The sequence below is a fragment of the Salmo salar genome, chromosome 23 (genome assembly GCF_965601325.2).
Source record: "Salmo salar chromosome 23, fSalSal1, whole genome shotgun sequence".
Classification (NCBI taxonomy): Eukaryota; Metazoa; Chordata; class Actinopteri; order Salmoniformes; family Salmonidae; genus Salmo; species Salmo salar.
In genome coordinates this window covers 3,163,508-3,190,000 of record NC_138313.1, presented here as the reverse complement: position 1 = coordinate 3,190,000, position 26,493 = coordinate 3,163,508, and the positions used below count along the sequence as shown (strand labels likewise).

The 26,493-nt window shown below is 43.6% G+C and overlaps 1 protein-coding gene and 1 long non-coding RNA gene across 3 annotated transcripts in view; both read right to left on the bottom strand.

The window, feature by feature from the left end:
* The window catches only part of LOC106583900 (uncharacterized), a 44,094-nt gene extending 34,439 nt beyond the window's left edge, over nt 1-9,655 (bottom strand). The window contains exons 1-5 of one of the 2 annotated variants that reach the window (XM_045706210.2): nt 9,352-9,655; nt 6,095-8,275; nt 4,610-4,711; nt 4,179-4,270; nt 3,891-3,973 (exon numbers count right to left, since the gene is read on the bottom strand). In XM_045706210.2, the coding sequence (XP_045562166.2) occupies nt 3,891-3,973; nt 4,179-4,270; nt 4,610-4,711; nt 6,095-7,855 (2,038 nt within the window). In that variant the 5' untranslated portion in view covers nt 7,856-8,275; nt 9,352-9,655. The remainder of the gene's footprint in view (nt 1-3,890; nt 3,974-4,178; nt 4,271-4,609; nt 4,712-6,094; nt 8,276-9,351) is intronic. The other variant, XM_014168536.3, reaches the window with a different exon arrangement.
* A 10,062-nt stretch (nt 9,656-19,717) lies between these two features.
* On the bottom strand, nt 19,718-22,507 carry LOC106583896 (uncharacterized). Its single transcript, XR_001323643.3, has 3 exons — nt 22,368-22,507; nt 20,207-20,334; nt 19,718-19,968 (listed from the first exon to the last, which is right to left on the bottom strand). It is a non-coding gene; the product is annotated as an uncharacterized LOC106583896 (long non-coding RNA).
* Between the last annotated feature and the right edge of the window lie 3,986 nt (nt 22,508-26,493).

Sequence of the window (26,493 nt, the reverse complement as noted above, 5' to 3'; positions counted from 1 at the left end):
ATGAATTCATTTCAATTGACTGATTGCCTTATACAGTGAGGGAAAAAAGTATTTGATCCCCTGCCGATTTTGTACGTTTGCCCACTGACAAAGAAATTATCAGTCTTTAATTTTAATGGTAGGTTTATTTGAACAGTGAGAGACAGAATAACAACAAAAAAATCCTGAAAAACGCATGTCAAAAAATGTTATAAATTGATTGGCATTTTAATGAGGGAAATAAGTATTTGACCCCCTCTCAATCAGAAAGATTTCTGGCTCCCAGGTGTCTTTTATACAGGTAACGAGCTGAGATTAGGAGCACACTCTTAAAGGGAGTGCTCCTAATCTCAGCATGTTACCTGTATAAAAGACACCTGTCCACAGAAGCAATCAATCAATCAGATTCCAAACTCTCCACCATGGCCAAGACCAAAGAGCTCTCCAAGGATGTCAGGGACAAGATTGTAGACCTACACAAGGCTGGAATGGGCTACAAGACCATCGCCAAGCAGCTTGGTGAGAAGGAGACAACAGTTGGTGCGATTATTCGCAAATGGAAGAAACACAAAAGAACTGTCAATCTCCCTCGGCCTGGGGCTCCATGCAAGATCTCACCTCGTGGAGTTGCAATGATCATGAGAACGGTGAGGAACCAGCCCAGAACTACACGGGAGGATCTTGTCAATGATCAAGGCAGCTGGGACCATAGTCACCAAGAAAACAATTGGTAACACACTACGCCGTGAAGGACTGAAATCCTGCAGCGCCCGCAAGGTCCCCCTGCTCAAGAAAGCACATATACATGCCCATCTGAAGTTTGCCAATGAACATCTGAATGATTCAGAGGACAACTGGTGAAAGTGTTGTGGTCAGATGAGACCAAAATGGAGCTCTTTGGCATCAACTCAACTCGCCGTGTTTGGAGGAGGAGGAATGCTGCCTATGACCCCAAGAACACCATTTCCACCGTCAAACATGGAGAAAACATTATGCTTTGGGGGTGTTTTTCTGCTAAGGGGACAGGACAACTTCACCCCATCAAAGGGACGATGGACGGGGCCATGTACCGTCAAATCTTGGGTGAGAACCTCCTTCCCTCAGCCAGGGCATTGAAAATGGGTCGTGGATGGGTATTCCAGCAGGACAATGACCCAAAACACACGGCCAAGGCAACAAAGGAGTGGCTCAAGAAGAAGCACATTAAGGTCCTGGAGTGGCCTAGCCAGTCTCCAGACCTTAATCCCATAGAAAATCTGTGGAGGGAGCTGAAGGTTCGAGTTGTCAAACGTCAGCCTCGAAACCTTAATGACTTGGAGAAGATCTGCAAAAAGGAGTGGGACAAAATCCCTCCTGAGATGTGTGCAAATCTGGTGACCAACTACAAGAAACGTCTGACCTCTGTGATTGCCAACAAGGGTTTTGCCACCAAGTACTAAGTCATGTTTTGCAGAGGGGTCAAATACTTATTTCCCTCATTAAAATGCAAATCAATTTATAACATTTTTGACATGTGTTTTTCTGGATTTTTTTGTTGTTATTCTGTCTCTCACTGTTCAAATAAACCTACTATTAAAATTATAGACTGATCATTTCTTTGTCAGTGGGCAAACGTACAAAATCGGCAGGGGATCAAATATTTTTTCCCCCTCACTGTATGAACTGAAACTCAGTAAAATCTTTGAAATTGTTGCATTCATATTTTTGTTCAGTGTATTTAGGCAATGAATCAAACATTCCTAAATACAAATACATTTGAATAAATTGTGTATACATAAAGCATACATTTCTCTCTCCCCCTGGAATTCTGGATAATTAGAGCTCCTGAACGCAGTTCTGTTTGACAATCTAATACTGTAACACCAATGAAGTGTAAGAGGACAGAATATCCCGAAAATGTGATCGTGATAGCAGCAGGGGCTGCTTGATGGTGATGAGATGAGACACGCGGTAAGATGGCAGACAAGAAAGAAAGAAAAAGTGGACTATCTTCTGAGTGAATATGGAATGGAGGATCTCACAGAATGTTTGGAAGAGCTTGAGGAAATTGAACGTGACAAGAGTGAGGATGAATTAACTGTGGTGGCAGGTGCAGTGATGACTGCTGAGAAGAAGTTGAGTATAGAAGGAAGCAGCGTGTTTAGGAAGGTCGGGGTCAAGTCCATCAGAGATGGAACCTGGCGAGAGTGAAGATGAAATACCTGCCGTGAGGATCGCTGAATTCGGACCTTGTCCTGAGGATGATAAGGATGATTCTGGCCCAGTGGGAGGGAGATTTGTAGAGCGAATGGATCCTTGTATTTTGGCAGATCCATATGTGGTGTCAGGTTGGGGACTGTTTAGTTGTTGAAGGTAACTCGGAGTGGACTCGTGATGATTTATTGTGTTTCATCCCCCCCAGAGGGAGTGGGCGCTCCGGATTAGCATTAAGTGTTGAGGAGGAGCAGTTGAAATGGAAGATTCCCGGTGTCTAATGCCTGCCGTTTGGTGAGTTGTAGATCCAGTGGAGAGTGTGGGGAAACGGAGAAGACATTGTCTGTCATGCTGAGTTTTGATGCAGAGTCTTTGCCATATAAGGTCATGGAAGGAAGTGTCAATTACCCCATGAGAGCTTTTGTTCCAAAAATACAACAGTGTTTAAAGTGTGAAGTTCATGGGCATGTTGCAGCAGTGTGTCGGAGGGAGATGCCTAGATGTGAGAAGTGTGCAGGAGGGCATGAGACGAAGGAATGTGTGGTATCGGTGGAGAAAGTAATGTGTGTTAGTTGTGGGGGTGCTATGGGGCTGGAGATTGGAGGTGTCCGGTGAGAGAAAGGGAGATTGAGGTTGCCAGGGTTAGAGCAGTACAGAAAGTGTCGTATGCCGAAGCAGTAACATAAGAAAAGGCAGATAAGAAACATTAAATGCAGCGCAACACACAAATGATTGCTGGCAAAACCCAAATGAATTGCCGGGGGAACTCACAACCTGCGTTTCTCTCTACAGGCTACATCGGCAGAACCAAAGGACAAGGCATCATACACATATTATATTCAATAAAGGAATGTGCATTTCATAAACCCACAAACCGTTTCCATGTCTGGTTGTACCTGCATCTGATGGTCAGTCTCAGCGGATGGAGGGAGAGAGTGAGCAGCAGAGGGTCCGCCTCTCACGGTCCCCGATCTCTCATTTTCTCCGGTGAGACTGACCAGAGAGAGGGGACACAGTCTGATGACCAACCCCGAGTCACACCTCATTATTTCTGCCTCATGCACAAATTCATGTTGTTCCTATGACCAGAGAAAGTGAAATATTAGTCGACATTAAAATAGACACGACGAGCCGTTACTAATACAAACGCAGGCCCATCGATACACTTGGCTACTCATTCACTGCAGCTGCAGTGCTGGTTGTAGCGCGAGTGTAAGTAGGGAGAAGTGCGTTTTATGTTTTGTAAAAGTGTTGAATCATAAAAACAACAGCTATTTGCTGTATTCTTTGACAGTCTCTCTGGTCAGGATTTTAAAAGTTATTAAATCTCATTTAGGGTAGTATCAAACTTTGCTGTGGGGGTAGTGGAAGCTGCTGGCACGGTGATTTGAGCTATCCGATTGGCCAGCACAGTAGGCACACTTGATTTAGCTCTACAGGTCTGCCGGGTAGGCAGAGTTTGTTCCTTCAAACGAAATGGTTCAAAATGGGAACACTTTGCCTCCCCAGCGCACAGGGCAGCTGAATCAAGTCCATCTACCACCAACAGCTAAAGGCAAAACATTTTTTAAAGAGGAGCGCAGAGAAATTTTTGGCGATCGACTAGGAATGCCTAGTCGACTACAACCGCGATTGACTGGTTGGTATATACTGGTCTAAGAGTAGTGGATTGGGGAGGTGACTAGGGGTCGATTTGGGATTTGGCATGCCCCACTCACCTTGAGAGAGGCGGTCACTGAATTCTGGCGTTCCACTGATGTCCATGGGTCCCCCACACACAGCTTCTATGTCCTCCTGTTCACTGTAGAGTCAAGATACACAAAACTTGTTCTAGGTGGGATGTCACTTCTACTTCTGTTGACCTCATCAATAGTTGACAGTCAGTGAATACAAGCATATACACGGTCCCTCTTAACTCTCACTCACTGCCCCCCCCCCCTCCCTAATCACTGACTTGAAAGAAAAGTAATACATGTAACACATGAGTTAACACACAATTTGCTTACCTGATACATTTACCGTTCCTGATGTCACTCAACCAGGCTCTCATCTGCACAGCGTCTCGCGTCTCAATCACATACTGCACCTGTCCCTCCAACTGACAGAGAGAAAGACAGGGTTAGCGAGAGAGTGAGAATGGGGGCAACAGAGAGAGGGGGTGAGAGAGAGGGAGGGGGGTGAGAAAAAGAGAGGGTGAGAGAGTGAGAGGGCGAGAGAAAGAGAGAGAGGGGGCGACAGAGGGGGGTGAGAGGGAGAGGGGGTGAGAGACAGAGGGGGTGAGAGACAGAGGGGGTGAGAGAAAGCGAGCGAGCTAAATACAAGTCAGTCTACAGATGCAAGCTGAACAGGAGCTGACTACCTGAATTAAATGAACTGAGAGAACAAGAGGAATTGAAAAAAATAAGGAAATGAAAGGACGGACAAATCAGAGTGTTACCTGCAGGAGGAAGGTGTTCTCCTTGTCAGGCACCTCCAGGGCAGTGGTGCTCCTCACATCCACAATAGAGCAGCATGGGATAGTCAGCCTGGGCTTGGAGGACTGAGAGACAGGGGGACAGAGAAGAACATTGAATAAATAAGACACCATCTGTGCACTCAGAGAAATTGTGCAATTTTCACATCATGCCCGCCAATGACATATCATTAATTTCCAAGCATTACAAAGGAGCGAGTTGACAGGTTGTCATGCCTTTCAGTGTTATATCAAGGATACACAATCTACCCTGATGCCTCCAACCCCCCACCCACGGGTGAGCCAGGCCCAGCCAATCAGAATGAGTTTTTCCCCACAAAAAGGGCTTTATTACAGACAGGAGGTGGTCTGCGGTTGTGAGGCCGGTTGGACGTACTGCCAAATTCTCTAAAACGACGTTGAAGGCGACTTATGGCAGTGAAATGAACATTAAATTCTCTGGCAACAGCTCTGGTGGACATTCCTGCAGTCAGCATGCCAATTGCACACACCCTCAAAACTTGAGACATCTGCGGCATTGTGTTGTGTGACAAAACTGCACATTTTAAAGTGGCCTTTTGTCCCTAGCACAAGGTTCACCTGTGTAATGATCATGCTGTTTAATCAGCTTCGTGATATGCCACACCTGTCAGGTTGATGGATTATCTTGGCAAAGGAGAAATGCTCACTAACAGGAATACAAACAAATGTGTGCACAAAATTTGAGAGAAATAATTGTTTTGTGCTTATGGAACATTTCTGGTATCTTTTATGTACATGTTGAGTTTATATTTTTGTTAGGTTTTGCCACAATATATTGAAAAACTGTTTTAATGACTCAATTACTAATCTACTCACTTCCCTGAAAATCCCACCCCCAATAATTCCTTAACAGGTCTGAAAACCCTACCAATCCTGTGACTCTCGCAAATATCCAGCTCCTCCCCTGACAATCCCACCCACAGCGATTGATTGACAGGCTAAACTGTTAAGAATGTGGCCAGGATTTCAAATGACAATGAGGAAATTAAATCGAAAATGGGAGGAATAATATAGTTTTACCCAATAAGGATTTGAAATAAAATGTTGTACTTTGTATGTTAAGAATAAGAATTGTTAAATTCCACATTAAGTTTTCATATTTTTTGTCACAAATAATGCGTTCCCAATAATGTAGTAAAATTACAAAGGTGAACTTTATCCTCCAAAAACAAAATGGTTCTCAATATGGCAGTGTTATCTGGTAGGGCATTAAACAAAAAACCTGTCAACTTAAAAACACCAAACTGGAGTTTTGCATTTAAATTTCATCATTGATTATGTTCACGTAAAAATAATATAGCAAGCGTATTATTAATGTATCATTATCAAATATGAATTTTTTGGGGGGGCAGCTATATACCCCGGGTATATCAAACATTAAGAACACCTTCCTAATATGGAGTTGCACAGGGCAGGTCTCACACTCACTTTAGGCGGGATGAAGAACTCCAGATAGTACTCCTCGCCCCGCTCCCCCTCCTTGTCCCTCTCCCTCAGGACCAGTCGGCATTTGTGCCAACGACCGCCCCTCCAGCCGACAGTGCCCCCGGGGACGAGAGGCTGCACTGCGGCTGTTTGAGCAGCATTAGCGGTGGACGAGGTGTTGTTTAAGCCAGTGCCAGCGTTGTTGTGTTCTTGTGTGCCATGGTGCAGCAGGCCAAAGGAAAAGCCAGGGAAACCACCGTGGCTCCCGGCAAACTCATCTGGCATGGAGGAGCTGACGCTGACTCCTCCCTCCCTCACCAACCGGCCCGTCTTTCTCAGGGTGGCGCTGCTGCTGCTGCTGGGGGGCAGGCCGGAGGAAGGCGACACCACGGCCGAAGTGGGCGCTGAGGAGAGAACGGGGGGCGGGGAGCGAGACAGACGCAACTTCTCCAGCCGGTGGCTCCACTTCTCCTTCTCTCCCCCCTCGCCATTGCTCCGCCGGCGGTCCCGCGCTTCCGACAGCGAGAGGGAGGTAGCACTGCTGGAGGAAGACGGGGGCAGGGAGGAGGAGGAGGAGTGGGGGAGGGAGAGGGGCAGGGAGAGGGAAACAGGCATGGAGGAGGTGGGCGTGGGGGGCTGAGTGCCAGAGTTCCTCTTGGAGGAAGAGCCGGTGGCAGCGTCCTGGACCCCCATTGTGTAGCTGTAGCTGGAGGGCAGCTGGGAGGAGCTCTGGGGGGAGTCGCTGGACGAGCTGCGCCAGTGCAGGATGCCCCGGACACTACCCCGCACGCTGCGCCCAACACTCCGCAGAGAGAAGCGCTTCTTCAGTTTGGTTTTGGACTGGCTTCCTGTCGAGGCCGGTGTGCCGTTACCCTTGGAGCGGGGAGGGGGTGTGTCGGAGCAAGGGGAGGCAGGCGTTTGGGGCATGTGGGAGGGGTCTTCATTGTCCAAGCAAACTTCCAGATCCGCCTCCCCCTCATCTGGCTCCACCTCCTCCTCCATGACCGTTACCCCCGCCCAGCTATCCTCCTCTTCCTCGGCCGTTGTTTCTCCGTTGCCCGGGCCGACGCCAGGGAAGTGTTTAACAGTAACTGGGGCACCCCTCTCTTCCCGCCCGCCGTTGTTTCCTCCTCCCACTGAGGAGGAGCAGGAGGAGGAGGAGGATGGGGGGAGGACCGTTGTGACAGCATAGGAATCTTGAAATTGGTCCCCACTTCGGGTTTCCAACACCAGCCGTGTGGAGGCAGGCTTGGGCAGGGCTCGCACCGGGTTGGCTGGGGCACAGGCGTGGTAGCAGGCTCCCTCGGTGACGGGAGGGGGAGAGACCGCCTCCTCTTCCAGGGAGGTGGCGTCTGATTGGGGAGCCCAGCTCCCCGCCTCCATCCCGGGGGCTGTACCCGGTGCCCCTGCCACCCCCTCCAGTTCGCTCTGGAAATGTTGGACAAAGCGGTCAGTGAAGCGGCGACAGAAGGCGGCAGCAGAGTCGGGGGAGTAGTGCGGGTTCTCCAGGAGGAACGCCCGAAAGTGGCGGGCAAAGTCCCCGGCCGCCATGCGGGCATGCAGCTCACAGAACTCCGTCCAGCTCAGGCAGGGGGAGGGCGTGGGGGAGTCCGACAGCGAGGAGGGATGAGGCTGGGCCAAGGGAGGTGGCCGAGGGAACAGTGGCAACAGGGAGGGGGATGGAGGGGACGGGGAGGGTGACGGGGGCAGGGTAGAGGAGTTGGCTGCCCGCAGGCTAGGTGGGGTTAAAAGAGAGCCGTTCATTCTACCAGGAGGGAGTAGGGGGGGGGGGCTAATTGGCCAATTAGCTGGCTGCTGATTGGTTTATCACTTAAGGTTGATTAATGAAATCTGCACAGCTCATCAGGGCTAATTTACAAATGGGTGGGAATTCAAGTACCGTACTACACCAGGCATATAGTAGATTCACCCCCATTTAAAACCTTCAGCTAAAAGACTACCGTAACACACTGATGAGCACAGACGGAGAAGAGGTAGAAATATAGGGGGTCTGTCTCTGTGCAACATGCTTTCATACATTTAAAAAGGTCTATGATAAAAGACGGGAAAAGGGGAGGAGTCAGGGAGGAGGTATAGGACAAAGGGGCAAGGTAAATAGGTGAGGTTCACAAGTGGCCGCCCTGCTTACAGTCCACCACACATCCACAAGAACACAAATGCAGCCTGTGAAAACAATACAAGCACAATCAAATGGTGACATCACATTACCTGTTACATATATTCTCCAGAGCCATAACACACTCTAATATGATCTACAATATCTAATCAACTGTGTAACTAATACAAATACCCCTAGCACCGGTTGCCACCTGTAGTTGTTGTCTGTTAGACTAGTGGTCACAACAGTTGTGTGAAGTGTCACTGATTTAAATTGAGTCTGCTTTACATCCACAAAAACAACAAATTGATAAGCAACCCGTTTGACTGACAACCCATTCAATTAGCTAGCTAGAGATCTTCACATAACGGTACTTAGGTAGCTAGGTATGGTGAAGAGCCACCAACTGATTTGTCAGTGTTCAGATAAGTAGCCGCGTAATCACTTTGACATACTGTAGCAAATCCAAATATAGTGTGGCATAGCTAACTAACTACCTTGATGGCGAACAAAAAACACCTTGCTGGCTAGATTATTGTAGCTAGCTAGCTAACTAACAACACTACCTAGCTAGTTTGCAAACTGGCGCTGGATGTAAACAATCTAGAGAGCCTGGTTGGTACTAACGTTACTGGCTAACGCAGTTAGCTGGAATTCACAAACCATTGTCGGCCTAGTCAGAAACTCGAGGCCAGTGCTTGATTGCTAAAATAACACAAAGGAGAGACAGTACACTAACTAGACAGCTAATATTACAGAGTAATGATAGTGCGTGAGCATGGCAAATTGCAGACAGTGTGGTCATGTTAGCTTAGCTACCGTTAACTAGCAACAAGAGCCAGCACATCGCGTGATAAACAATCTAGTAAGCGTTACTGCGCTAACTAGCGACCCACCACAGCTAGCTAATAACGCCATCCATCTTCTGAACAGAACCACGTTAGCTAACAAAATAAAAAGCACCAGCTTGAAGCAGTTAGCCAACTAGCCAATATTCAACAATGAAGCTAAAATGTAAGCCTAGCTAGCTGTTTTAATTCAATAACAGCGGTTTAGCCAGCTAATAGTAGCTAGCTAGGCTATGGCTATTATCATTGAATAAGGGGTGCTAGCTAATTGAAGTAATGTTATGTTTACCCACTTGTACACGCGTGTCTTCAAAATAGAGACCACTTTACAGTTAGCTAGTTAATCGTAACTTGTGCCTCCCAGATGTGCTACTACAGCCGACAGGCGAATCGCTAGCTACCGTTAATATGTTGCTAGCTATTGTTATTAGCTAGCCAGCTATTAATAAAATAACTAATTTAGCAATCTTGCGTTGGCTTACATTACAATTCGTTCATATATCCGCGATATAATTATCATTTTATAACTGTTGTTGCTAACATATGAATATGTCTGTGCTCCCTATCTCTCGCGATATAGTGGGAGAGAGAGGATGGGCAGGGGGAGGTGAAAGTTGGAGACTAGCCAGGAGGAGTTGCATAGTCTGTTTGCATTCAGAGTACTTGGATGGTGGGAAAATGGAGGGGTACTAAAAACATTTTGAAATTCATTAAATTAGTATTTGTCTCATACTGAACAACTACGCTATCTATTTTTTTTATTCATAATTTGCATGAATGTTTACAACAAGCCTATATAATTGCATATAATTTAAAACGTTTTTGTACTACTTGCATTGCCCCCCTTATGTTGCTGCTACTCTCTGTTATTATCCATTTATCTATGCATACGTTTAATAACAACCCACATGTACATATTACCTCGACTAACCGGTGCCCCCGCACATTGACGCTGTACTGGTACCCCTGTATATAGCCTCCCTATTGCTATTTCACTGCTGCTCTTTAATTATTTGTTACTTTTATTCCTTCATTTTTTCTTAAAAACACATTTACATTTGGTTAAGGGCTTGTAAGTAAGCATTTCACTGTAAGGTATACTGCACCTGTTGTATTCGGTGCATGTGACAAATAAAATTTGATTTGAATTAAAATATATCCTTATAGAGATTGGTCAATTATTTATTTCAAACTAGCTCAAAAAATAGCTTCAAAATAGATCCATGATTACTGTAGACTATAGTAGGCCTACATGCAGCATTTCTGTGTCAATGGCCACATGAGCATATAGGCCTACTGCTGTGTTTGGTGTTGGTGTTGTCTTTATAGCTTGCTTTCAGTATTGTGTTGTTTATACACAGTGTGTACTTACTGTCAATTCACGTTCCACCTTCCTCTTCATCCGCTATGGCATTTCTCATTCACTTCACCAGCATGTGTTTAAAGGTCCAATGCAGATGTTTTTTATCTCAATATCAAATCCTTTCTGCGTAACAATTAAGTTCCTTACTGTGATTGTTTTCTAATAAAGTTTTCTAAAATAGAGGAATGCACTGCAATAGAATAGCATTGAATAGACTAAAATAGAATATAGAAGGATTAGCAGGTGTGTTCATAATTTGTCTTTCATAAAAAAAAAATGTTTACGTGAAATCTTAAATACTCTGGCTTTGATCGATTGTGATGATTGATTTGATGATTGTGGACTACAGGAAAAGGAGGACCGAGCAAGCCCCCACACGCCCCCATTCGACAGGGCTGTAGTGGAGCAGGTTGAGAGCTTCAAGTTCCTTGGTGTCCACATCACCAACAAACTATCATGGTCCAAACACACCAAGACAGTCATGAAGAGGGCACCACAACGCCTATTATGTTATGGATTGAAGGGCTTTCTGGGGTGTGCTTTGATATTTGATTGCTGTATATAAGTGCGTTAGCTGGCATGCACCGATGTAATGGTCACATAAGCCCACTGCTAACACAGTTGATTTAATGCTACAGATTTTACAATTGACAGCCATCAACGTCATTAAGCCCTGCACAACTAACGTGCTGTATCCTATTTAACTACAGATAATAAATAATGCTCAACTGGGACCACTGGCTGGGGTGATTTCTTTGAACAAAACACAATGCAAGGAGAGTATGATTAACATCTGTTACACTGGTGCCGTGACCCGGATTCTGGTCTTTGCTGGACGTCACGTGGAGAAGTAAGGTGGTTGTTGATGAACACCGGAGGCCTAACATATGGAACGCCGTTTGGGTCATAAAGCAATCTTTTTAATGCTACGTGTGTAAAGTAAGCAGGTGGAGGCGCTAAATTAACACGTTCACGCATTAAGTTAACGTCTTCATGCACTACGTTAACGCCTACATGCATCAAATAAGCCCGTGCAACTGCTTGCAGGCAGTCCAATGTGCTAAATAAGCCGTCCTGCACACATCAAATTAATGCCAACAGCTGCTAACTACACCTACACACGCTAACTTAATGCGTTCTTTAATATGCACATTTTACCAGCCAATTTCCCTAGCTCCTCCTTTCAACCAGATTTTATTAATCGGTGTACAGTCAGTTTGATGCAACAACACCACAATTGAAAATGACGAGAAGAACCTTACTTATCCGCTGCAAACAGACTCTAAATGACTGGACTCGGCTTCTGCTCTCCGAAAATCCTGGATTTGATGCCCTTCAGTCCACGTTAACAAGGTTGATTAGTTTTAAATACTATTATTACTTAATCATAAAGTTGATCAGCTAGCTAACACAGAGGACAGATATGTGTATGCCTGCACAGCTATGTTGGAGGCTCAGACACTGAGACAGCAGTGCAAGTAACTAAGGCCTATGTGTCTCTAATATTGTAAGTCTGATTAGGCCAAGGGAGTATTTTATATGTAGCTAATATATATTTTGTTTTAATGAATACTGGTATTTAAATGGCTAAATGAGTTACTGGTTAGCTTGCTAACGTTCCTTAGCCGCACACTCTGGCCATAGCCGCAGTGAACGGCGCCGTCTTGTAATATTTTTACAGCCCTGCTATCTACATAAAGGTGACTTATTGTCGAGGAGTACGGACGTCAAACATGATTTTGTATTTTTAGGCAAAACAACAACTGAAGGTCTAAAACTTCAGGCAGGCTGGCTGGCTAGCTATAATTTAAATGCTACCTACCCTTAGCTGCGCTAGCTCGCGATTAGCATGAAAACATATACAAAGCACATTTGACCTAGGACAACACAGTAAAAACTTTGCTAATATCTACAACATATCAGCTTTCCAACAGCACAGATAATACTTTTGAATACCCTTTGAAATATTAATACTTCATCTAAGCCTAACTAACAACTTCAGACATAAACCAGGAGCGTTAACGTTAGTACTATGGCACTGTTTGAACAGGAATCGCAGTCCCATTCATGGTCTCTATTTTCACAAAACTGTCGTCTTGCAGAATGGAAACCATGCAGAGGAGCCTTGAGTGGGCTAGGGGGAGGCTGATAAATGTTGCTTCAGCAGATGACCTAGTTGATCAAGTATCTCAGTTCATTCAGGAGATTCGTACCTCTGGCTGGCATGCACACAAGCATTGTAGTAGGTGCGGTTGGGCTTACTGTTGATCTTTTTTTTTTCACTCTTTTTTTTTCACTCTTTAGTCTCCTGCTGCCCATTGTATTCATTCTTGGTCAACATTTCTATTTATGTCTTGGCTTTAAAATCCAATATTATAAAGACATTACTTGGCCACAATTTGTGACAGTTACTATAATTTAAAAGAGTTTTTGGAATGAGGGGGGTGGGCTGTGTCACAATACATTAAGTAGCCTAAACACAGTGTATTATTGTTACAGCCAGTTCCAGTTACCGGGCTCCTCGGACTTGGAGAGGAGCTAGAGGTGCACCTTGTTATGCCATCATTCAAGAGCAACTGAGGTTTCTGATGTCCTGTGCTTTCAGTGTGTCTCAGATGGCAGATATTCTACATGTGTCCCGATCGACAGTCAAATGTCGTCTAAGGTCAGTTGTGCTTGGGAGTAATGCTATAAACTACAGACTTTAGATGCATGGTTTACAGTTTCTTACCAATCAAACAATTTAGAATGACTACAATCAAGACAGGACTTTAAAATGACTATGATGATATACATTACCTCATCCCTGCCCATTGTTACTCTTTTTTTCCCCAGACACTTCAATCTGTCACATGCACTGTTATATTCTGACATGTCAGACTTGGCTCTGGATGAAAAGATTAAGGACTTGGTGGCTGGGAACGACAAACGTGGACTGGAGGCTGTTCGAGCACAATTAAGGGCTCTGGGTGCAGAGACGCAGAGTGAGGGACAGCATGCTTCGTGTTAACCCGAGGGCGGCTGCCCTCAGAGCCATGTCGCAGAGGCTGCATAGAAGGTCATACCATGTTGCTGGACCAAACTCGTTATGGCACCTTGATGGAAACCACAAACTGATAAGGTAGATGTATCTTTGTGATAGACACAATTATCTATATCACTGGTGAGAAGTTGTACATTGTAACATCTCAAATTGTTCATCAACAACTAACAGTTCAGTAAGCAATGGCCCTTGATACCATGTGTCACTCATGTGAATAATAATAGTTTTATTGTGTTTCTGCTACTTCTGTGATTGATGGAATATCTGCATCATGAAATTAACAAACATGCTTATATTGAGGACATACGGAGGCAATAACAGTTGGAGCAAAGTATTTGTGCCTAAGTGTGAACAACAGGAGAGTCTGTCCTCTTGAGTCTTCAAGATAAATGTGGTTATTTTTCCAATTGAAGTAGATATTTTAATCACACATCTTCTGCTGCAGGAAACAGTCTCGAACAAACCCTTGTTGTAGCCTTTAGAGGGCTAACGGAAGTACTTATAGTTGTGATCCGCGTTAGAGTGTTCATTAACATTGTTCCAAATTTTGGATGTTAATTTAGTATTTGGTCTGCTGCTTTGTTTTAAACTGCAGGAACCTGATGCAGCATTTAAGTGGTAAAGGAGGATGGTGATGTTTGTATATTTAATGTGTCTTCAGCTTTTGTATCAACCAGTGCTGTATTTTCTGATTTAGGTGGAGGATAGTCATACATGGTGGCATTGATGGGTACAGTTGCCTCGTTGTGTTTCTCCGTGCTTCCAGCAACAATCGCAGCATTATTGTAATGGATTGCTTCATGAATGCTGTCTCCAGATATGGCGTTCCCTCCAGTGTTAGGACGGACCATGGAGGAGAAAACAACACTGCTTGTTGAATGTAATACATATTGAAAATATTAGAGCTACAAGCATCCTTAAAATGTCTTCTTGACCTACACATTGATTCTATTCTATAGTGAGTGATGCATGCGGATACATTTTCTTCAGTAAATCCTTTTCAGAACGCAATTAATTACCTTATGTTTCACAGCTTTATTGCTTTCTCCATGTTTTTGAAACGTATAAGCCTTTAAATGACCTTTTTCAGAGTACTTCTATAAACGAGGCTACACTTGTGGCAGCACCTATTCCTGTGCACCCCCATCTTCTGCATCACTTCCTGTGGCCCCTCCTCCACCTATACCACTTCCTGTGGCCTCCCCTCCACCATTCCCTGAGGCTTATCGTCCACCTTCACCACACTCGTCTGTTGATGTTGGTGATGAAGACAATGAGTAAGTCATCCCTGTAAATAATTCAATGTCTTATTACAGATGAATTGTGGGAAGTATCTGAGCTTTGTTATTCTGAATGTCTCTTTTTTTAGTGTTGACCTGCAAACACTGCTGAAGTTAATGAGCAGCAAGGTTGACTCTGCTTTTGCCCCTGATGCCAACCAAATTAACGTGATCAGGGACAACGTTTGTGATTGTGCAATGAGAAGTTCTAAGAGAGCCCGCTTTAATCCGGAGGCAAAAATAGACATGGTTTTTATGGCTGCTGACGGAAAAGGGGCAGCTGATGACGGTGGTTCCTCGAGAATTTCTCCGGGTGCTAATGTGTGCCATCCATTCCTCTGCAATATTTGAGGGACCTGATTGGCAAAAATGCCTTTCTTGCAACTCTCAAGGTGAGTTACACTTTTACACCAACAAAGACATGTTTGTTTATGGCAATATGTATGACCTGTCCTTTATTTACTGTTTGTCTTCTGTGTGACAGCACTCTATAATGGCGTATACAAGCAGGTGGGCCGCATGATTGCTGTCTGTCTGGTACATGGGGGTGTAGAGCCACAATTTTTTTCAGAGAGGCTATACAGGCAAGTGTGGCCTACAACAACCGGAATATGACTTCAGAGAGAAGTTGGAGAAGTTAAGTCATTTTATACTGTGATGGATATTATATTTGTCAACGTGTGCGCAACTGGTCGAAAGAAGTCAGGTGCAGGAGAGCAGAGATGAGTGAACAGGCACACTTTAATCAGGCATAGGAAAACAGCCGGACGCAACTGCGTCACAACACTCCGGCCCAAAGGAAAAAAGCGAATGCGCACAAATACACAAACTGGTACAAAATACAAAACCACGGGTTACAATAATACCTGGTGCAAAACCAGCCTTAAGCGTCACACACGTAACGACCGAACAATACCACACACAGACATGGGAGGAACAGAGGATAATATACATGTAGAGTAATGAGGGGATGTAAACCAGGTGTGCGGGAAAACAAGACAAAACAAATGGATGGCTAGAAGACCGGTGACGTCGACCGCCGAACGCCGCCCCAACAAGGAGAGGGACCGATTTCGGCGGGAGTCGTGACAATGTTACTGTTAATTTGCACTAAGTTTGAAAAAATACTAGGGTTGTAGTTGCTTATGAATACTTTTCCACATGGATTTGGTTTCCTTTTGTTGGCAGTCAATCTTTTTTAAGGGTAGTGATAATTAGTTTATTGTTTTGCTAATTTGTCCCAAAACACTGTTATTGAACTATCTAAGATCCGGTTAGCACAAACTGTTGACGAGGCACAGGAAGAGGTCATGGAGGCCTCCGAACAACTGGTCATGTTGGGTCAGTGCGATACGTTCGTACATTGGAGGAGAGGGATGCCCTGGTGGAGTCAGCCACAAAGTTCTACTTAGAAAGCAGGCTACGGGATGCTCTTGAGCAGTGAGTTTCCATATATCTAAGGAAGCTCATAAGCTTAGTTAAATTCTTTAGGGCAAATTTATTATGTGACTTTTTTTTACTTTATAGATTCAAATAGGGTCTGGAGTGTCTAGGTCTCCTGCCTTACATGAAACCTCTTCAGAGGTTTTCATCTATGCTGAGAAGCCTCTTTTGGCCAAAGACAGCTTCTCTCTTCAAAGCAGAGCGCTCCCCACCTGGTACCAATCAAAGAGCAATAGAGAGCAGAGTCATATGTTTCTGGAGCGACTAGCCGCTGGAGGTGGAAGGTTAGATGTAAAACCATGATTATTGAAGTAACACGGCCCACATCAGTAAAATATATCATCTTATCACTCTCACAACTGTGGGACAGCATTTTATAGCCTTATTCTTTCATGGGCCCCCTAAGAATGTATTAGATAAATTAAATCCCAAACTACTTTCACTTAAGAGTATTGTGTTCTCCAATAAGTGTTACTTACGGACTTTAATGTCCCCCCTTCCCTTTTTTCAGGGGGGAAGGCACACCCTTTAACCCTGGAGAAGGTTCATTTTTACTTCGCGGTCTTCAGCATTCCTAGGCTGGGATTGCCAGTGGAGCCACATCTACAGTTCGCTCCGCTACCGCACGGCAAGCGGTACCGGAGTGCCAAGTCTAGGTCCAAGAGGCTTCTAAACAGCTTCTACCCCAAGCCATAAGACTACTGAACATCTAAACAAATGGCTACCCAGACTATTTGCGTGCTACTCTGTTATTATCTGTGCATAGTCACTTTAATATCTCTACCTACATGTATATATGACCTTGACTAACCGGTGCCCCTGCACATTGACTCTATACCAGTACCCCCTGTATATAGCCTCGCTATTGTTATTTTACAGCTGTTCTTTAATTATTTGTTACTTTAGGTATTTTTTTTAAACTGCATTGTTGGTTAAGGGTGTCATGACGTTGGCCTCTTTTGGTACAGGGAGGACAGTTGACCCCCTCTCCCTTTTGCACCACCACCCCCTACCTTCCCCCCAATCCACCCTGTGTGTAAAGGGTCGTAAAAACTCTAAAATTCCTCTAAAAGCCCATAGAGAGAGACAGGAAATTCTTCCAACTCATAGAATTGGAGAGCCAAGCGACATTCTGTGTTCTGGAGAAGGTATGGAAGATTGGTGAAGAATCCAGCTACGAACTGATCCGCTTGGTACAATTTTGTGATACTCAGAAGAGACAATATAGCCATATTACCTTAAAACTGTTTATATAATAGCATCATAATGGTTGTATAGAATGTATTAAGGATAAATCTTTTGTAAGACATTGAGATGCTATGTACTGATGTAATGTGATAGAATTGTATTTCTGTAACCAAATCTAACTCAGTCATAGGCACGCCCCCAGGGACCCATACAGGACCAGGCGTCATTTGACAAGCCTGTTCTATGGGCACTATAAAACACCCCCTGATTTACATTTCTTCAGACCAGGCCCCCACTCCATTGCGAGAAGTGGGCCAATAGGTTGACCATCCAAGTACTCTACTGAAAGTGAACTATACCACGTGGTTAACTTTTAGACTATCGAGACCGACAGAATAAGAACAAGTCTTTGATATTAATTATTAGTCTGCAGCTAAGTAAATTATATCGAACGCGAAGACCAACGAAACAACCATTCTATGACGACATTAATGAATGTCGCTCTGAAAGATCCATTCTAACCGAGAGAGAGAGAACGCGGACAAAACTCCAACAGAACAGAACTCTCGAACAAGGATCACGACGACACACTGAGCGTAAATATATATTGATTGCAATTGTTCCCGAATGAGTGAGCCTTCAATTGTCAATATTAATGAACTCTGTGCAACTTCTCAGCGGACCATTTATGACCCATTGTTCAACAGGCCGACCTGCCTGTTTAGCCCACAAGGGCACATTCCTCTACCAATCCTTTGTGACGATAATTACTGTTTGTATGTTTTCTGTTAATTACTTAGTGTAGTAAATAAATGATTTTAAGACAATTGATGTATGGATGATTTTAGTAAAGACTGGGTTCGTGCAGATACAACAATTTACGACGTTTGGAATGAGCCTGGACTAGAGGTAAAATACACCATTTAAACCAGAAGATAATCGGCCTATATTATAATATAGGAAAGTTATTAGGAAAATTATAACTTTGTAATCTGAATATTCTCCTTGGTGCCCCGATCTCCTAGTTAATTACAATTAAACGATTAATCAGTTTATCATAGCCTGTGGCAAAAATGAGAGGACATCGACAACTGGTATAGGCCAATTCAAAACGTTCTTTATTATAAAACAAAACTATTAACTATAAACAAAGAAAAAAGGAATGAGGTGTGGAACTGTCATAATGTAAGGTGTATGTAAGGTGCATGGATGCGTGAATATGTATGTGTAAACATGACTGAGTGGAAACTAAATACAGCTACAAAGGAGCAAACAAAACCGGATCATACCTGGAGGAGCAGGGAGAAAGAGAGCAAGGCCAGCAAGCCAGAAGCTCAGCGAGGAGCCAGACCAGACAGAGGTTAGTGGAGCAGTTGGTTAAATACCCTGAGCCCAGGTGGCTCCAATCACACCAGCTGCAATCACTAACGACCCTCCTCTGCCTGCAGGGGGAACCACCCCTGCACTGCAGAGGAGGAGCCGTGACAATGACTACCTAGTAAGTTCGGAATACTGCAGCCAATGTTAATTGGTGATGTGTCCCAAAAGGATTGATATTATGAAAGTTTCCGACAGGATTGTCCATCAGCAACAACAAAAAAGTTGTGTCGTGAAACTTTTCTAAAACATTACAACCAACCAGAGTCAATTGGACACAGTAATACATAATGCAGCTTTAATATTTTAATAAATGTATGATTTCTTAGTGGGTAAACTGAGCATTATGAACAGTAGTTAAGTCATGTATGTCAAGGGAGTATATTACAATACGTGCAATGTTACCATAAATATTACAGTAAATATGGGCATTCCATTTACATGTGTTATGGCAATAAAAATATACACTGTAGTTGGTACATAGGTCATGGTGCAGCAAGTTGATGAGGGTAGTGGAGAAGCACTGGTGGGACTTTATGAGTGAAGTGACTGAGGGCAGAAAGGGATATCAGGGTGCCCAGGAACTTGAAGCTGTTGATCATCTCCATGTCAATGTACAGTAGATGGGAGAATGGTCATTAAGTCTCACCATCTACTTCATTTTGCTTACGCTGAGACTGTTGTCCTATCACAATTATGACAGGTCCCACAGCTCCTTCATGTACTCATGATCACTGGTGATCAGGTGTATCACGGTAGTGTCGTCAGCATGTTTAGGTGTTGGGTCCATTCTGGGGATACACGTTCTTGTGATCATGTAAAAGATCTAATTTGTTATTACAGGGTTTACCCCCAGAGACCTGAGTCTGCTAACCAGTTTGTGAGTCAGGATGGTGTTGAAAGCAGAGCTATAAAAGAAAACGCCCTCTGATTTATGTAAAATGTAGAATTGACATTTGTTGGGACAATAGGCAAACTGGAGTTGGTCCAGTGAATTTTTGCTACATGATATCTATTGTTCCAGTTTTTAAAATCGATATCGACTGGGCTGCAGTGGGAAGCTTCGATATCATGGGGACATAACTTCAATCGTCCTTTCCTGGTACACCCACACAGACACTACAGTCAAAAATGCCAACCAGCGGCTCTCCATCCTACGGTGGCTGAAGACGTTTGCCTGACGTCAAACATTTACAAGAGTGTCGGATGGAAGTGTCTGGAAAAAATGTATACAGAACCATAAGAGCAGATTCCTTTTTTGTAATCTTTACTGGCACAGTGATTTTAAAATCATTTCTAATTGTAGTCACTTTCAATTGACACATTAACTCCAAGAACCATAGATTGTTTGTAGTTCATAACATTAACACACAACTGACATTAAATGTTGCTTGACCGTAGACTGGGATATTTTTAATAACATTGGATATTTGATTGGGCTCAATGCTGCATACCTTGCCGTGTTGTGCATACCAACCAAGTGAGAATCACCAGAATTAACTGTGACACTTGATGAATCTGGTCTTCTCTGCTGCGTTATCTTCCCCCTTGCCCACTCCAAGCTCCTCTTCATGGTTCCCTTCTGCAAGACACAATTGTGTGAAAATAAAGCGAAAGGAATGGGAACCCTATTCCTTTGAAGCAGTAATATATAGTACTGGGTATATGCCTGAAGTTATTTTACCCTAATACGCTTCAATGGAATGTAAATATTCCAAAAACAAAGTTAACGTGCACATTAAAGTCTACTCTGTACGAAAGCTATGTTGTAGATGTCAGCAAAGGTTTTACAAGGTTGTCACTAGCCAAACTTGCTTTATGTGAGCTTTCAGTGTCTTCATGCTAATCGCGAGCTAACGCTAGCATTGAAATGACAGCCAGTCAGGCTGAAGAAGATGCCTACCTTCAGCTGTTGTTTTGCTTAAATATAAGGCTTTTGGCTAAAAATGTAACTCAAAAACATGTCCTGCGTCAGTACTAGCCAATAAGTCACGTTTAGGTAGCTTGTCTTCCTTTAGTTAGTTTTTCTCACTCTCGGAGGACCTGAGCCCTCGGACCATGCCTCAGGACTACCTGGCATGATGACTCCTTGCTGTCCCCAGTCCACCTGGCTGTGCTGCTGCTCCAGTTTCAACTGTCCTGCCTGCAGCTATGGAACCCTGCCCTGTTCACTGGACGTGCTACCTGTCCCAGACCTGCTGTTTTCAACTCTCTAGAGACCGCAGGAGTGGTAGAGATACTCGCAATGATCGGCTATGAAAAGCCAGCTGACATTTACTCCTGAGGTGCTGACCTGCTGCACCGTCAACAACTACTGTGATGATTATTTGACCATGCTGGTCATTTATGAACATTTGAACATCTTGGCTATGTTCTGTTATAATCTCCACCCAGCCCAGCCAGAAGAGGACTGGCCACCCCTCATAGCCTGGTTCCTTTCTAGGTGTCGGCCTTTCTAGGGAGTTTTTCCTAACCACCGTGCTTCTACACCTGCATCGCTTGCTGTTTGGGGTTTTAGGCTGGGTTTCTGGACAGCACTTTGAGATATCAGCTGATATTAGAAGGGATATATAAATACAATTTGATAAAGAAATATAAGACAAGAGCCCACAAATCAAGAACTACCAGGATTATGAGCAGGATGTTTTTGGAGTATTTCCATTGTCCGATCTATGTATTCCTGGCCCTGCATTCAAGCAACAATCTTGCTTATACGGGCACAAGGCGAGACCCAGATGCAGATGGTTGGAGTGTTTATTAAGCCAAAAAGGGGTAGGCAAGAGAACTGTTGTTTACAGGCAAAATATCAAAACCAGTTCAGAGTTCAGTAGGTACCAAAGTGCAGGCAGGCTCAAGGTCAGAGCAGGCAGAATGGTCAGGCAGGTGGGAATTAAGTCCAGAAAACAGGCAAGGGTCAAAACCAGGAGGACTAGCAAAGAGAAGTGAAGCGAAAAAGGAGTACAGAGAGGGAAAAAAAAAAAACACTTGTTGACTTGACAAACATACAAGACAAACTGGCACATAGAGACAGGAAACACAGGGCTAAATACACTGGGGAAAATAAGCGACACTTGGAGGGGGTGGAGACAATCACAAGGACAGGTGAAACAGATCAGGGTGTGACACTTGCTAGTATGTAATTTACCTTGATAGTATTAACATAGTCCAATGTGTTTCCGTGGCTGTTATAGTCAATCACATTTATTTATAAATTTACATCAGCCGATGTCAAAGTGCTATACAGAAACCCAGCCTAAAATCCTGAACAGCAAGCAATGAAGATGTAGAAGCACATGTTGACAGTTTTTTTTCCAGCAGGGCTTTTAATAAAACACAAGACAGCGCCGCTCACTGAGTCACTGCGACTAACAGTATGGGTGGGCAGAGTTTGAGGCTAACTATAGGATATAATATGGCTGGGGTTTGAGGCTACCGACATTAGCTAAATTAGCTAGCAAGTATCTGACTTAGCTTATGCTAAACACTGCTGATCCTGGTGATAGATTAATGTTAACTGAATTTTATAGCCAGTGATGAGAAACAGATCCTTCCACTGTAAACTAGCTGAAAAACTCATGATTCAGTAACAACAATTTTCTAAGACAAACTCATTACCTTGTAAAGGTTCATACTCTGCTTGCAGTGGAAAAAGAAGTTCCTTCAAACTGAAATCTGGTTGACAGGAGGAGCTAGGGAAATTGGCTAGTAAAATTAGCATATTAAAGAACCGTGTGTAGGTGTATATATAGCAGCTGTAGGTGTTAATTTGATTGTGCAGGACCGCTTGCAGCCGTTTATTTATCGCATGTTGGACCGCCTGCAAGCACATTTACACGTGCTTATTTGACGTGTATAGGCGTTAACTTAGTGCGTGAAGACGTTAACTTAACGTGATTAACGTAATTTAGCGCCTGCACCTGCTTATGTAACAGGGTTATATTGGTGATTCCCCTTACCACTTTATTGTTAAGCCAATGGGGTTTTGGCTTTATTTTTGTCATGCCTTCACCTACTCAACATGGCATCTTATTGGCTAGTTTGCGTAGCTTGCTTATGAGGGAGGATGTTTCAGTTACAATCGTCCCAGTGAACAAGCACCAAACCAGCGGAAAGTTATTAGTTGCAAAGAACTGTACGTCAAAAGTGATTTTTATACTCCCAAGTGATGATTTAAATGTATAATTTATTCAATTTGTTTATAAATGTTATTAGAACACCACACATAAGATGTAGTGTTTTTGTGCATATTTGTTGTGCATTTTGTTGTAGAGAATTCCAGCTAATACTAGCTAGCAACTTACTGTGACTGGTGGGGAGGTTTGTATATTTTGTACAGTGCCTGAGTGCAGAGTTGGATGGTGAGCCATGCATTGCATGACGTGTAATTTTGTGCTGTTTCAATCAGAATAAATCTTCATGACTGGTACTACAAATTGGAGTTCGTGTCGATGATTGATTGTACACAACACAAGAAGAGTACTGTTACAGTGGTGCAGTGACCGTTCTTCTGGATCGGATCATCCTTCGCTGGATTTCCATCTCAGAACTTCGCCGTGGTTGCCGTTGGAGAATCAGGTAAGACTTTGCTGGTGCAGTTTATGGCGATATCGCATTTCGCCACAAGAGGGCGCTACTGCAACGTTATTATCGAAATTGACGATTTCTCTGAGACTTTCTATATTGATTGGGACTTTCTCTTCACGGATAAACGATAACTTTTGTTACTTGTTTATTTGCATTTCTAACATATCTGATATAACTATGGTGAGTTTTACCAGTGTACTAGATGTAGGTTAGATTTTTACGTGAGGTTAGAATGTGTGTGTGTGTGCTATTTGAATTTTTATTTTACTGTGTTGATTTCCCATTACCGTAATTTCCGGACTATAAACCGCAACTTTTTCCCATGCTTTGAACCTCGCGGCTTAAAACCTCTCTAGGCTAGGCGGGACGAATTCGTCCCACCTACGTAACAGCCACGGCTATCCTGTGGCGCGATTTTCAAAACCTTAAAAATCCTATTACTTCAATTTCTCAAACATATGACTATTTTACAGCCATTTAAAGATAAGACTCTCGTTAATCTAACCACACTGTCCGATTTCAAAAAGGCTTTACAACGAAAGCAAAACATTAGATTATGTCAGCAGAGTACCAAGCCAGAAATAATCAGACACCCATTTTTCAAGCCAGCATATAATGTCACCAAAACCCAGAAGACAGCTAAATGCAGCACTCACCTTTGATGATCTTCATCAGATGACAACCCTAGGACATTATGTTATACAATACATGCATGTTTTGTTCAATCAAGTTCATATTTATATCAAAAACCAGCTTTTTACATTAGCATGTGACGTTCAGAACTAGCATACCCCCCGCAAACTTCCGGGGAATTCGCTAACATTTTACTAAATTACTCACGATAAACGTTCACAAAAAGCATAACAATTATTTTAAGAATTATAGATACAGACCTCCTCTATGCACTCGATATGTCCGATTTTAAAATAGCTTTTTGGTGAAAGCACATTTTGCAATATTCTAAGTACATAGCCCAGGCATCACGGGCTAGCTATTTAGACACCCGGCAAGTTTAGCACTCACCATAATCATATTTACTATTATAAAAATTTCATTACCTTTTGTTGTCTTCGTCAGAATACACACCCAGGACAGCTACTTCAATAACAAATGTTGGTTTGGTCCAAAATAATCCATCGTTATATCCGAATAGCGGCGTTTTGTTCGTGCGTTCCAGACACTATCCGAAATAGTAAAGAAGTGTCACGCGCTTGGCGCAATTCGTGACAATAAAATTCTAAGTATTCCATGACCGTACTTCGAAGCATGTCAACCGCTGTTTAAAATCAATTTTTACGACATTTTTCTCGTAGAAAAGCGATAATATTCCGACAGGGAATCTCCTTTTCGGCAAACAGAGGAAAAAATCCCAAAGGCGGGGGCGGTCGGGGTCACGCGCATAAGCTAGTGTCTCTTGATCGGCCACTTGAGAAAGGCGATAATGTGTTTCAGCCTGGGGCTGGAATGACGACATTCTGTTTTTTCCCGGGCTCTGAGAGCCTATGGAAGACGTGGGAAGTGTCACGTTAGAGCAGAGATCCTTAGTAAATGATAGAGATGGAAAAGAAGTTCAAGAAATGGTCAGACAGGCCACTTCCTGTAAAGGAATCTCTCAGGTTTTGACCTGCCATTTGAGTTCTGTTATACTCACAGACACCATTCAAACAGTTTTAGAAAATTTAGGGTGTTTTCTATCCATATGTAATAAGTATATGCATATTCTAGTTACTGAGTAGGAGTGGTAACCAGATTAAATCGGGTATGTTTTTTATCCAGCCGTGTCAATGCTGCCCCCTAGCCCTAACAGGTTTTAAGGCTTAAACAATGACGCGGCTAATATATGGATTTTTCCCACTTTACATTTTTTTTCTAAAAAAAAAAACACATTCTGTGACGTGCTCAGTTTTTTGGCGGCATGAAGCTTTCATTAGACCAATGAAATTGCCGAACGGGTTAAGGTCAAAAACTTTTTTGTTTACTGTTTAGATTAAATCGAGCGCTCTCAAACTTCCCATCATTCTGATTACGGTAGTCATTTTGTCACCCTCATCATGGCAAAGACACGGAGAAATGCATATGATGCAGCTTTCAAGTTGAAGGCGATTGATCTGGCTGTTGGAAAAGGAAATAAAGCTGCTGCACGGGAGCTTGGTCTTAATGAGTCGATGATAAGACGTTGGAAACGGCAGCGTGAGGAATTGACTCAGTGCAAAAAGACAACTAAAGCGTACTGCTAATTTTTTGTTGTTGTTACAAGCCGTGTTTCGTTAAAGCCTGTGTAAAGTTCATTTGTTTCAATGTACCGGTAGGCACCTGCGGCTTATAGACATGTGCGGCTTATTTATGTTAAAAATATATTTTTTAAATTCTGTGGGTGCGGCTTATATTCAGGTGCGCTCAATAGTCCGGAAATTACGGTATTAAGATGGAAGGTGTTGGGAGAGGTAGGGGTTTCCTGACATTTAATCTGTCACCATCTGTTGGTAGGGGATCAGCCAAAATTCCAGTTGCTTGAACGCCTATGTCTAAACTGGAGGGTTTTGGGAGTTTTGATGATAGTTTACCCATGGAAACGCCCAAGGATGTGTATGAAAGAGGTTTGCCAAATACAGTGAGTGGGGAAGTCTCCATGGATTTCATAGCAGACATAGTACAGCAGATTGGTCATTCCATTGGGGAGAACATTGCCTCCTGTTTGGAGTCAAAGGCAACTGTTGGACATGTTGGGGACAATGTTATGGGGAATGCATGCAGCTCTAGGGGTATGGATGTGTCAGGCCTGAACCTGGTATTGAACTCTATCAGGGAGCCAGTGTACTTTAGGGGGGGACGGCTCTGAAAAGTGCACAGTGCATGAGTGGGAGGATATGGTCATGGTTTAGATGCGTAAGAGGGGCGTATCTGTGATGGACCAAGCAGATGAGGTTATGGGTAGACTTGTGGGAAGGGCCCGCATTGTTGTTAAAGTGGGCATACGCAGGAATCTCTCTGTTGATTTATCTAAAGGCCCAAGTCCCATCTTTGACATACTGAAACAACATTTTAGTGACACTGCTTTTTCAAGCATGCCCCTCGCTGACTTTTATGCCACATTACCTCTGACTGATGAACAACCATTCGACTATTGGCTCAGACTAAACAGGGCTATGGAGGTTGC